This window comes from Pyxicephalus adspersus, chromosome 12, assembly GCF_032062135.1.
Source record: "Pyxicephalus adspersus chromosome 12, UCB_Pads_2.0, whole genome shotgun sequence".
Taxonomy (NCBI): Eukaryota; Metazoa; Chordata; class Amphibia; order Anura; family Pyxicephalidae; genus Pyxicephalus; species Pyxicephalus adspersus.
Window position 1 is genome coordinate 29,963,147 of NC_092869.1, and position 12,525 is coordinate 29,975,671.

The 12,525-nt window shown below is 38.8% G+C and overlaps 1 protein-coding gene across 1 annotated transcript in view; it reads right to left on the reverse strand.

Annotated features, from left to right (window-relative positions):
- Positions 1-1,827: 1,827 nt before the first annotated feature.
- NAA30 (N-alpha-acetyltransferase 30, NatC catalytic subunit) overlaps positions 1,828-12,525 on the reverse strand; it is a 13,656-nt gene continuing 2,958 nt past the window's right edge. The window contains exons 2-4 of the mRNA XM_072427611.1: positions 8,918-9,041; positions 6,379-6,434; positions 1,828-5,037 (exon numbers count right to left, since the gene is read on the reverse strand). Coding sequence (XP_072283712.1) covers positions 4,900-5,037; positions 6,379-6,434; positions 8,918-9,041 — 318 coding nt within the window. The 3' untranslated portion in view covers positions 1,828-4,899. The remainder of the gene's footprint in view (positions 5,038-6,378; positions 6,435-8,917; positions 9,042-12,525) is intronic.

Here is a 12,525-nt window from a genome sequence, read left to right on the forward strand (position 1 = left end):
CCATCTCCACGTAAAAATCATGCAAAGATGGATAGAAGACTTCAAGTCACCATGATTTACCAGTACAGACTCCCAGGGCTCTTGGTTCAGCTGTATACTGCACATCCAGGACCAAACAATGTTTCTGCAGGGAGATAACACCAAAAAACCACATCCTGGAATAACCCACAAGCCAAGTACCTGGGCTGCTTCCTTCCTTCCAGAAGCAGCCCTGTTTAACATAGAAGCACCTTAAATACACAGGTCTTGCCAATACCCTTTTATTGGCTTTGGGGGGGGGGTGCACTTGTTACAGAGGGACAGATTTGACAAATGCTATGGCTAAGGCTAGGTACACACGTGCAAAAATTATTGTTTGAAAACGAACGAACAGCGATTATACACGATTATTCTGAACGATCGCATTGTGCACAATCCTGTACATGCTGTAACGATACGATGGTTCAAATATAATCCACCAGTATTGTGCACACTAGATATGATCGTTTGAATGATGCAGGAAGTGACATATACAGGAGAAAGTGTATCACAGAACAATCCACGATCACTGAACGACCATTCACACATATATATTACAAACGATCGTTGCCCAATCACATCCGCCAGGACGGTCGTTCATTTCCAGCGAGATTTCTCGTTCGTCAGCGTCATTGACCAGTTGTTGTGCACTTTTTTTTTCTTAACAACTCCCGAACAGTGTTCTCTCCAGCTTCTTTTAAGCTGGGTGCACCACCTAGCACTTTTCAGTGGCTACCAGGCTGTTTGTGGGTGGTTACTGAAAAGTTGGGTGACAATACAAAGGCCACCACCCTCCTATAGCTTCTTCCCACCCAGCTTAAAAAAAATCTGGGGAAAATATTGAACTATAAACAAGTTCCAAATTTAACAATATAATGAAGTTGTTTTCATTGAATTGTACCACCATTATCATTTGCTCCTGCTAGATTTAAACAGATGTAACTAGCTGCCAGTTTCTGCTGTTCCAATGCCCTGGAGCTAGTATGGAGCTTGCAAGTTGGTCAACACAAAGCTTGAGGTTTGGCTTTGGGTCTATAATAAAAACTTGACCCAAAAATGAGTCTTTTAGCCGAAAATGAATATTGCTGAATAGATTTGGCACAGATCCATTTTCTAGAAGTGTCATTGACAAGTAGAGTACAGGTCAGCCAATCAACCATGATGGCTGTCATAGCCATTCGTGGGACAAATTCACTCCACCTTACTTGCGATTTAATAGAATCCTGTATTTGCTAATTTCACATTTCCTATGTAAAAAGCTAGCCGCTAGGCTCTTGTGTGGCCACTGTGTCTTCAATAAGTCTAGCTGACTCAAGCAAAACAAATATCAGGATTGGCTTTCTGTCCTGTGGTAAAAACAAAGATTATTATGAAAGCCAAGCAACTAGCCATTTCAGAAAAGTGGTCAAGGTAACCTTTCAAATGAACTCCAGCTTACACTGGAAATCTTTGTCACATTTTGTATTACTGTCTGCAAGACGGGAGGGTGCTAACCCAGTGGTATGTTACTAAGACACAACATTAAAGCAAGGCTGTCCATGGGAACTTTGTAAATTAGGCTTGGGACACCTTTGAAGCCCAACACAAATGGTGCATTTTGAAAAACTGTTCAAGGGCAATAGCCAGCATTTAAAGAGTTTGCATTCCAACCTCTGCATATAAGTGGGACCCTTCTTCCCTTCCTTTTCTTCGTTTTAGAAATATAATTTTTTTTCAGATTTTCTTCAAACTGGGAACACAAATTAGATTTTCTCTAAAATATACAGATAATGCCATTATTTTTAAGGCAGGCAGCGATGTACAAAGACAAAAAGGACATAATCATTTTTATTAAGCTCACACATTAAAACAACCCCACTTGAAATTGTTCTCCAGCCCTTCAGTGCTAAAGAAAGCAAGCAAAACCCTGATGCACGGTGCTTTGTAGGTTACTGTAGCACTAAAGAGACAAAATCAGAGCTGGAAAGGACTCCATACAGTATAAAATGGATGCATTCTGCCTTGTGTATAAAAAATAAGAGGTAAGGAGAGGTGTCACCGTTTGCCTTTAAATTCCAGCGGTCATTTTCTAGAGCTTTGGATGCTACGGGCAACATAGACTAAAACATGAGGACCAGTGCACAAAAAACTTTTTAGGAAGAGTCAAATATTAGAGTCTAAGGCAATGCATATCTGTCAGATTATCGCTTCGGGGCTTCAGTGATCCATCCTAGCGGATCTTTAACAACTGTAATACAAGTAAATGGGAGAGAGCGGCTTGCTCGTTCTCTCCCATCCCCTCTCCATAGAGAAGATACGTTTCAGTCATTTGTCGTTGGAAAGAATTGTGAGAGTTGGAAAGTCCAACGACACAAAAAGTCTAATGTGTGTACGCAGCCTAAGGGTATGTTCATATCTGCCTCTGAATTGCACAGGATTGTGCTGCCTTGGCTAGAATTTTGCCTGCAAACTTGATAGCTGGCGGCAGTAAGCAATACTGGTATTTCTCACTGCCACCATTAATCTCTTACGGAGCTGCTGCAGGGAGATGGTACCATGTAGAATCTCCCAAGAGGCTGCAGCACTGGACCAGTGTTGGAGTAATGACAGACAGGAATCTCCCAGTGTCAGACTGACAGCACTGTTCAGCATAATAAAGCCCGGCTGGCTTAGACGTGTATTTTGCTGGGTAGGAAATGATGGAGATAATAAACTAGTTATACCAGCTGGATAAGGTAAAAATATCTTATAGAATGCAATACATCTACAACGGCATCAAAGCATGGTAAGTTCAGCTTTAAATACAGGTACAGAAAAATTGAAAAAGATGGTAATTACTTTATAGTAAAAAAAAAAAAAAAACAATGTTTTTGGTAAATTTCCATAACATTACAATACTATCAAAAAAATAATGGTGAAAATCAACAGTGATTGTACTCTGTCGGCAAAGTGTGAAACGATTGTATTCCATGATTTATTCAAGACACTAACATACAGCACAAACTCAGTTGTAGACAAGTCAACCAAATTTTAAACACACAAAAAGCCAAAAAAAAAAGTGTACTTTATTCCTCTTTTAAAATGGCAAGACACCCTGGAGCTCCCGGGCTGCAGCACACCGTAGAAAAAAAAAAAAATGGCCCCAGATGCTCGAGAAGTGAATGTTGATTTTTAACATGTACATTATATGTGGACTGCTGTAAAGTTTTTTGTTTCATTTTTTTTTTAGCCAAATAAGCCCCAATAAAGCGCAGCTGTTACTTAGTCGCCAGGTATTTTAGTGAGACATAAATGAATGGGAACAATTTTAGGAAAATGTCAAAGTCACACACAAAATAATGTTACAAACTTGTATTGGGAATTAATTTTCACATTTCATATATATAAAAAAAAAATAGAAACTGTAATACAGCAGTAAGGCCAATGTTACATCGATCTAAAGACTGGAGGGAATTGACTCCATAAAGTTTTTTTTTTATGTTTTTAGTTTTTTTGCCACAGAGGATCTATATGGACAAGTACAAATACTACAAAACTGACTTAAAGGAATCGGTCATAAGGCATAGGACCGGTGTGATTAGGCTCCCACTAAAGCTGCCGTTCCTTTACCTAGGTGCCATATACTTGTTCTGGAGATAAAGCTCCTGCCCTTTGAAGTCCAGGACAGGTGGCTTTAGCTGGAGCCCAATCACACAGGCAATTTACTTTTTAACAGATTCCCATCAAAAGAGTATAAGTATTTTTTTTCTTTTACCCCAAAAACTGTTCATGCACAATAGGACTATAAACCCTGCATCAGTAAAGATTTTTCCCCCTCTCATGTAAAGATAAATATGTTTAGCTGCATTATAATTTTATTTTAAATTTTCCTAGATCAAGTATTGTAGAGGCTTTAAATAATTTCAGAACAGGAAGCAAAAAAAAAAAAAATCAAATAAGGACAAGAAAATCTTTTTTAAAAAGAGAAAAGATACAGTAAAGAGTTTCTTTAGAGCTTTAACTAACCTCCGCTTTAAATAAAATCATACCAATTTACAATATTTCCTTTAAAATCCCTCGCTCCTAAAGAAAAGTGCATATGGAACCAGCATAGATTTTTTAAGGTTTACTTTCTTTTGTAGCAGCTAGATGTTCAGATTAAGATAGCTTAAACTCTTAATGCAAAAAAGTAAGGAAGTCAAAAAAAAAATTGTCAAAATATAAAAATTTGAAATAATTTACTTCCAGAATTTTAAATAAAAGCAAATATGGTTCTTCTTTGTAGGCACAAAGAAAGAGGACATCAAGGTAAGCATGCATATTACCTAAGGGGGAAGGAAAAACACTTTTTTTTGTTTTTATTTTTACAGGCACTGGCAGACCCCATGAACTCCCCTTATTTTAAATACATTAAGCAATTTGTTCCCCTCCAATTATTTGAGGTACCAATATTCAATAAATGGAAAAATCCAAAACTAAAAGTGAAAAAATGTTTTCTTCTTTTCCGATGATTTTCTCAGAAATCTATGGCAAGGTTTGTATGTGACGTTAGCACAATTATATATTACCACTTACATTGGCTGCTGTAAATTCATCCCCCCGCCCCTTCCCCACAAGACCTAAAGATTACAGTTCTCACATAGGTTCTCTGATAAAATGTTCATTTTTTTCCTTTAATATAACACAGTCAGTAGATTTGCAAATTAATGAATATGTCTTGGCTAGCAACTGGCACTTCTCGTTGGTACCAAATCAAAGTCTTCTTGATGGTAATGAAAGGTTCGGTTTGAATTCAGGACACGCGCCATGCCTTAGTGCAACAAATATGTGCGACACGCAAAACGGGATACTGACAGGACAGCTGCATGGAAGTAAAGTCCTGAATGAGTGATGGCTGGGGATTTGTTCCTCGATGCATTGGCCTTAACGCAGCCACAGTTTAAGACGCAGTGCATCAACTCCGTTTAAATAGTATCTGAACAGGCGTTTATCCCGCACAAAACCAAGGTTTTCATAAAGTTTCAAAGCAGACTTATTTGTGATTTCTGTTTCCAAGACAACCTATTTAAAAAAAAAAGCAAGCAATTAGAAACTCACTTGAAATAATAAAGATCCTAGGCAAAAAAAAATGATTAAAAGCCAACATTTTGAAAATTCTCTACTAAAACATTTATAATTTCACCTTGGGATAAGATGCTAAATGTTATAGTACTCAACCTATTAAACAATTACTTTGCTCTTTCCTTCATTCCACCTTCTAATTCCCACTAAAAGAAATGTATCATTACTTACCCATTACCTGCAGTCTTCTGGACGGTTCACCAATGTCATGGGCCCTTCCTCTTGTCCTCGGGCTCCCGGGAAAGGTTGGACGATGCTTGGCATCATTCAACCAAAAAGAGGAATGGGCTTGGATATTTGGCTATTAAACTTCGAATAAGGAGTATTTTTAAATGTCAAAACAGTTCATTTAAAAATCTTTGTTTTAAATTTCCTGCCTGGTCCTGCCTTCCAGCCACACGGTTCCGCTCGCCAGCCGCACACTAGCACTACCCAGCCGGCATCTCCGTATCCTGGTGATGCCCGGCACCACTGGAGGACGTCATGGGCTCGTGGGGACCAGGTTAAGATTTAAAAAAACTCCCTGGCAATGCCACCCCGAGTGTGGCCCAGGGTTACCGCTTTTGGTACTGAAAGTTAACCCCGAGCCACACTCGGGAATACCGTCAGGGAGGTTAAACATTTCCATTACCCCTTGAAACAATTTCTTGGTAACCAGACTGAGCTCATCATTACAGATTCTGGGTATGGTCCTCACTATTTAAGGGACTTGTTCTGATGGGCTTTTGTCAGCTTCAAATGAGATTTGCAATCCTATACAAGTCTACAGGGATGAAAAATGTCATTTTAATGCAGGGGCTGTAGAAGGGTAGCGGGACTTGTCAATTAATTCTGTATCTTAGATGTGCTTCATACTGATGCCACTGATTCAAGCAACAAGGCCAGTTGTCAATGGCAATCTATTGACTGATAATACCAGATCAGCAAATATGGCCCAGTTCTAGCACAGCCCATTTCATTCTGTTCCTTCACATTGCCCATCACATACAAATCTTTCTATATACGTGTGCCCAGACATAATTGATGAGGCAGTGAGCAGAGAAAGATATTAACAGTGAGCTTCTACAGACAAGTCATGATTTAGAAACAATTTATTGGGTTCTAATTATTATAAAACTGGTTTATAAAGTTGATGTATTTCCTAAAACTGTAAAATACACCCGCTTTCTAGACAAACCAGAATACCTCCTCCACTGGTCTAACCACTCCTAATTTACAAATATGTCTGAGCAACGATATCATAGTCAGTAATTAACTGAACTAGTCAGTGATTGACCTTACCTCATCGCAATCCCCTTCAACCATGGCATAAATAGCTTTCTTAACCAAATTTGTACCTTAAAGACAAAAGACTTGGTTAACAAACATGTAAAATCAAGAGTGTAATAAACAAATACATAATATAAATGAAAATATCAGATCAGATATGATTTTTCCCCTGACAATATTTTACACTTTAATTATAGTAAGGCAAAATTTTTCTAAACCTCTCTAAACCTTATGAATGTAATATAAACCCTTATATGTAAAGCAAAAATGTTATTCATTTTTTTTTTTATGCGCAGAAAGGGCATTCTTTCTATTAAGGGAAAGAGATCTCACGTAAGCACAGTGAGATTGGCTCACTTTTTTTGCCTTTTACAGCAGGCTATGTCTCCTGATCTCACACCTGCGCAGTGCGAGATTGGGTGACGTGCAAAGACAGAAGAGAAGAATGAAGATAGTGCTGCCTGGCTTCGACAGCGGCGGGACAAAGGGGAATTTCAGAACGACGTGGGGCCAGATTGCGGGAAGGACCAGCGCCATCGAGGGACCTGCAGTATTAAAGTAAGTGTAATTTTTTGTTTTCGGTTTAGTTTCACTTTCAGAGAACATAATTTTGCCATCATGGGCAAAAGTTTAGTTCTTGTCTGTAACAGTTTACACTTGTGGAACAAAGTAAATGCATGAATTGTGTCTGGTCACATTAAGCATTGTATTTCATTGAAATGATTGATGGTTTGGTTTTGAATTGAGTATGGAAGGGTCAGATTTGAGTATAACCAGTCAGATTTTCCCCTATATGTCCAGTTGGAAAGATTTCCCTTTTAAAGAAAAAAAAAACAGGACATTTGAAGGAGGGTGAATCTATGCAGTTGGACACGGCTTCAAAAACCTGATTGAGGTTGTTGCTATATATACACAGTGTAAATAGTTAACTTGAGCAAGTAAACACTTTTTTCTAGAACAGTGAAAATGCAGGGACCATTATTACAGCTTTGGGTCATAGTCTGTGCAGTTGAATTAAATAGAAGTAACACAGCATGTTTATTTTATAAAGTTTTTTGTTCACTTTAAAAAGTAAATGTGGTATCACAGTGTTTGAGCAAAACCACAAAAGCATAGTGAATATACATTCTGCAAAACAAACATTCACCTTACCTAGTAAACTGCCTCTACCCCAGGGGTATAAAACCCCAGACCTGAACATGATGCCTTCTGAACTACAATATAACAGACAGCTTCTTTGGCTGGGAGATACAAAACCTGACATCAGTGAAAGGTGACCCAGAACCTCATTTCTGTTGCGGAGGAAACCCACCAACACAAAAGTCATAGCCGTACCCTGCATTTGCAAAGATACCAAAAGGGTTTCCTGATTCAAGGGTATGATTGCAGAGTATAGTCTAATGTCTGCAGTCCATGGGAAAGATGGAGATCTCAAATGTACACATCGGGGCCAAACTGAGGTCTGATATAAAACGCTTGCATTTACTATCCTACACGTCACTTACTACAACTAAGCTATGAAAGAATAAACATTACACTGTAAATAAAGTTTACTTTTCAAACAAAATATTAACATGTCAATAGTAACATGTTAATTACATAATTAAAAGTAAAATTTGAAAATTAGCCAAGCCACGATTCACTGGCTCATCAGAAAGTTGAAATGGTAATAAATATAGAAAAGGTTGCCGACTCCTGCTTTGGATTAATCAACAACAGTTTATGGACAATAACTTACAAACAATGAATAGGGAAAGGGTGCTCCACAGCTCCGGTCGATTGTACTTACTATGTTGTGTGTTGAGGTGACATTTAACAGGCATTTAACCCCCTAGCGTTATTCCCGAGTCCGACTCGGGGTACCAAAAAGCAGGATAAAAACCCACTTACCTTGTTCCGTCGCTGTCCCCCGGCGTCCTGCTGGTCCCCGCAGGTCCTGGGGACACTTCTCCCTCCTCCAACCTCCAGCCGCGCTGTGCAGAGATGTCCTAAGAAGTTTCCCGGTGACCTCAGTGCATGCGTCGGTGGGGCCGGGACTTAGCGGTGGGAAATTGGATTCAATACAAAATAGCTGTATTGAGTCCAATACAAAGATAAATTCATATAATATATAAATTATAATATATATGCTGCTGTACAGTTCTATTACATTATTTTTTTTTTTTTTAAGTTCCTAATACATTTCTTATCCATTAGACATGTGCCGGTGAATTATGACTAAGAAATATAGGCCTACAATGTAAAATGAATTTCCATGCAAAAAATGGGACCGCTTTTTGCATGGAAATACGGCCAGAAACGGACCGCTTGGGAGGTTAAAATGCATTGGGGCAAAACTGAACACTGAGCACTACATTGTGACGGTGATACATTAAACAGTGGTGCCATGTTTATGAATTCAAAACGTATTGCACCAGCAGTCACTATTAAAGTTGTATCAACTGATTTTGAGTAAGATACAGTTCATCTCCACCTTTCAATTTCTGTCTGGAAATGTCTCCCCAGCCCAAGGGATTCAAAAAGTGCCATTGCTATAAGTAATATTACCTACCAATGCCCTTTCTTCTGTATTTTGAATCCACTGCTAACATGGCTATATAACCTCTGCGAAACATCTTTTTGTGCATATCCAGCTTGCAGACGATGGCACCTACACACTCTTCTCCTACCATGGCCTGAAAAACAAACATTGCAAACATTTAGGTTTCATAATTATTTTGGAGAAAATGCAGAGAAAACACTGAAGGTTAGCGGATTTGACCAATGTTTTTAAATAATACATAGAAAATTCAACTAAAAAAAAAAAATCTGTTGAACGCTAGGGCACTCTTGATCGTTATTTATTAGAAATAAAGAAAATTTGATCAGGAATGCCCATTCTGTTGATCAAGTGCAGGAGAAGGCAGCGGGTAAATATACGCCTCCAGTATAAAGTTATGTGAAGAGCTGGTAAATGTGGCCGGTCTGATAGCAGATCATTTTACATAGTTACCCTGTTTCCCCGATGATAAGGCACTGTCTTATATTTTTTGAAATGCCAAAATATGCCCTAGGTCTTATTTTCAGGGGGATGTCTTATTTTTCCATTATATATTTATACAAGGTGATCATATTCCCCCTTATACGTCTCTTCTCAAGGTAAAAGAGTAGTGCGGCTGTTTTTCAGATAAAACAACCAATAACGGAGATATCAGTCCTTTACCTAATTATGCAATTCTTTTTGGCCTCTGTTTAACACAGCAGCCAATTATCTGACTTTTTTTTTTTTCAGAGTTCTACTTGTTGACAAAATGGTAAAATATGAAATTGATTTATAACAAATTACCTTTACCAATTAAAAAAAAAAAATACTGAGTTGAATATATAAAAACAGTGTAAACAGAAGCACTTTATGGCCAGTCTCATATTTCCTGTACTTTGAGTCACCAACCACCACAACTTGCCTAAACTCCGGATCTGCCCAATTAGATTGGTGCCCCAAAATTTAGAGCCGAATAAATGGTCAGCAGTAAGCCAGACCAGCCATATGTTTAGCAGATCAGCAACAAAAGCTCCTATATATTCAGTGTTCTGCCCAGACCCTTTTAGCCAGACGCACCACTCGGCACTTTTCAGTAACCCCCAGCTGTTTTTTAGCGGTTACTGAAAAGACGGGTCACAATACAGGGGTCACCACCTGCCTACAGCTTCTTCCCACCCAACTTAAAAACATTTTTTGGGGAGAATACTGTATTTACCTCTCTTGAAGTCTCTTTAAAACAGTTACTGATAAAAAAAAAAAAACAAATTATGGTTCAGCGGGTCCCTCACCATACTGACTTATTAAATATAAATAAAGTTTACTTAGTAGATCCTCTACTTTTTTGATGGGCACTGGATATAAATTTCAGACTTTAAAGTCGATTTAAAATTACCCCTGGGCAGTTTTATTTGGAAGTATAAGTCAGCAACACCATGACTAAATCATTCGGCTACAAATCATTGCTTCCAATATGCTGTAGAGCTGGCATCATGTTGCCATTTAGAGCACTAAGCTTCTGAAGAACCACAATATTTATTCGGCCAGGAAAATGACATCAGTTTAATAACAATGATATACAAAAGTACTTTGACATAAAAACAGGAAACCTCAGAAAATATACTGACCAATTATTCCATTTCCTGATGATCTACAAGGAAGCCAAATCATAGTATTCGGCTTCATAAAAGGGTAAAGGCTTTATTCTTCTTATATTCAAAGCAAAGAAGAAAAAAGCAAGGTTTACAGGGGACCTAAAACGTCAACCCCTATATTATATATATATATATATATATATATAAAATGTACAGGTTCAGAACACAGAGCACAAATGCAAAGATTCATGGGAGACCTGCACTGAAGTTTTTATTGCCTCCTAGACAAACTGATCCTGTGGTTGTACGGTAGACTACCCAAACTTCCTACCTATGCAATGGACTCAACCATTGCCACTGGGTGACCATCTCATCCTTTTACCAGGGGCACAGGTGCAAGCAGCTAATCACCCAGCCTATGGGGGGGGGGGCTGAACCAAGTCCAAATCCTTAAGTATGTAATTCTGCATGGAGGCTCAGAAGAACTTACAAAGGTATTGCATTGCTGGAAGGATCAACAGATAGTTATGCTCCTGCTGAAAATGAAAAGCGAAAAGGCAGCCGCCATATCGAACATTTGGTAATAAGCACTGTATATGTTTTTTGTTCAATAACATGTATTTAGATATACAGTAAAATCCCCAAAAATTAATTTAAGCTGGCTGTAGGTGGTTGACAGCCCCTGTGTTGTGACCCAACAAATCAGTGACCACCCAAAAACTGCCAGGAGGTCACTAAAAAGTGCCGGGTGGTGCACCTAGCTAAAAGGGGCCGAGGAGAACACATATATACATATAATTTGTGCATTAGGCCAAACATACCTACATACATAATCTCACAATGTTTTCTTCATTCTGCAACATTCCAAATTCAAAGGCAGAGTCACTCTAATCATGGAGAGAAGCAGCATCTAGAAAGCCCAACACTTTAGTAAAGCTGCATACACAAATGCAATAATAGTGGTTGTAAAGGATCTTTCACAATGCTTTCCAATGACTAGGACTGCACGATGCATGAACGAGTACTGTACATACAGCACCATTCTGCTCTATGGAGAGGGGAGGGAGAGAATGACAGAGCAGCACCCTGATGCACGCTCTCCCCCTTCCCTTACATAAGGATCGTTAGACGTCCGTGAATCAATCAGGACGATTGTTCAGACGATGGACGACTGACGCTGTACACACGCTAGATTCCCACCCGATATCGGCCCAGAGCCAACTATCGGGCGAGAACCGTTGGACGTATGTATGTAGCTTAGGTATTCTTTGTAACAACTGCAAAGATATGTGGAAAATGTATAGCTCCCAATACCTGATGGCAATTTCATTGAATACGCTTCCATTTATACATTGCCAAAATTCAATAGTTGCAATTTTTTCTTAACAATTTGTTTCCACAGAAACTATGCACAGATGGTGGATTAGGAGAGAAAGGATTGTTCATTGCCCCTTTGCTTTATTGAATCTTACATGTAAGTAAAAACATTTTATGGGAGATTCTTCTCCCTTTATTTGTACTGGGACCACTGTCACCAAAACAAAGTAGAAGAAATCCAACATGGATCTGAGTTATCATCAGAGCAAAAGCCAGGAGAAAATCCTTCAATAACACCTAGCCAGGTGAAGACAATCTGTGTGGCTCATATTCAATGCACACATTAGGCTCAGTGTGAATAGTAATGAGAACACAATTAGTAATGAGAAAAGATTTTGTGTTAAATTGCAGCTTGGTTATATACACCATAAAGTTCCAACCTTAACTTTATGCATATTAAACCAAAGCATTTTTTTCCGGGTGGGAAGATAATATAGGCAAGTGATGGCCTCTGTATTGTGACCCAACTCATCAGTAACCACACAAATACAGCCGGGTGGTCACTGAAAATTGCTGGGTGGTGGACCTAGCTAAAAGAAGCTGGGGAAAACACTTACTGTAACCTTAAATCTACAATAAACCCCCAGAACTCCTGTATAGACACCCTATTTCCCATTCCTACTGTGGAAGCACTCGGGCCTAGTGATCAGCCATTGTTATGCACAAACA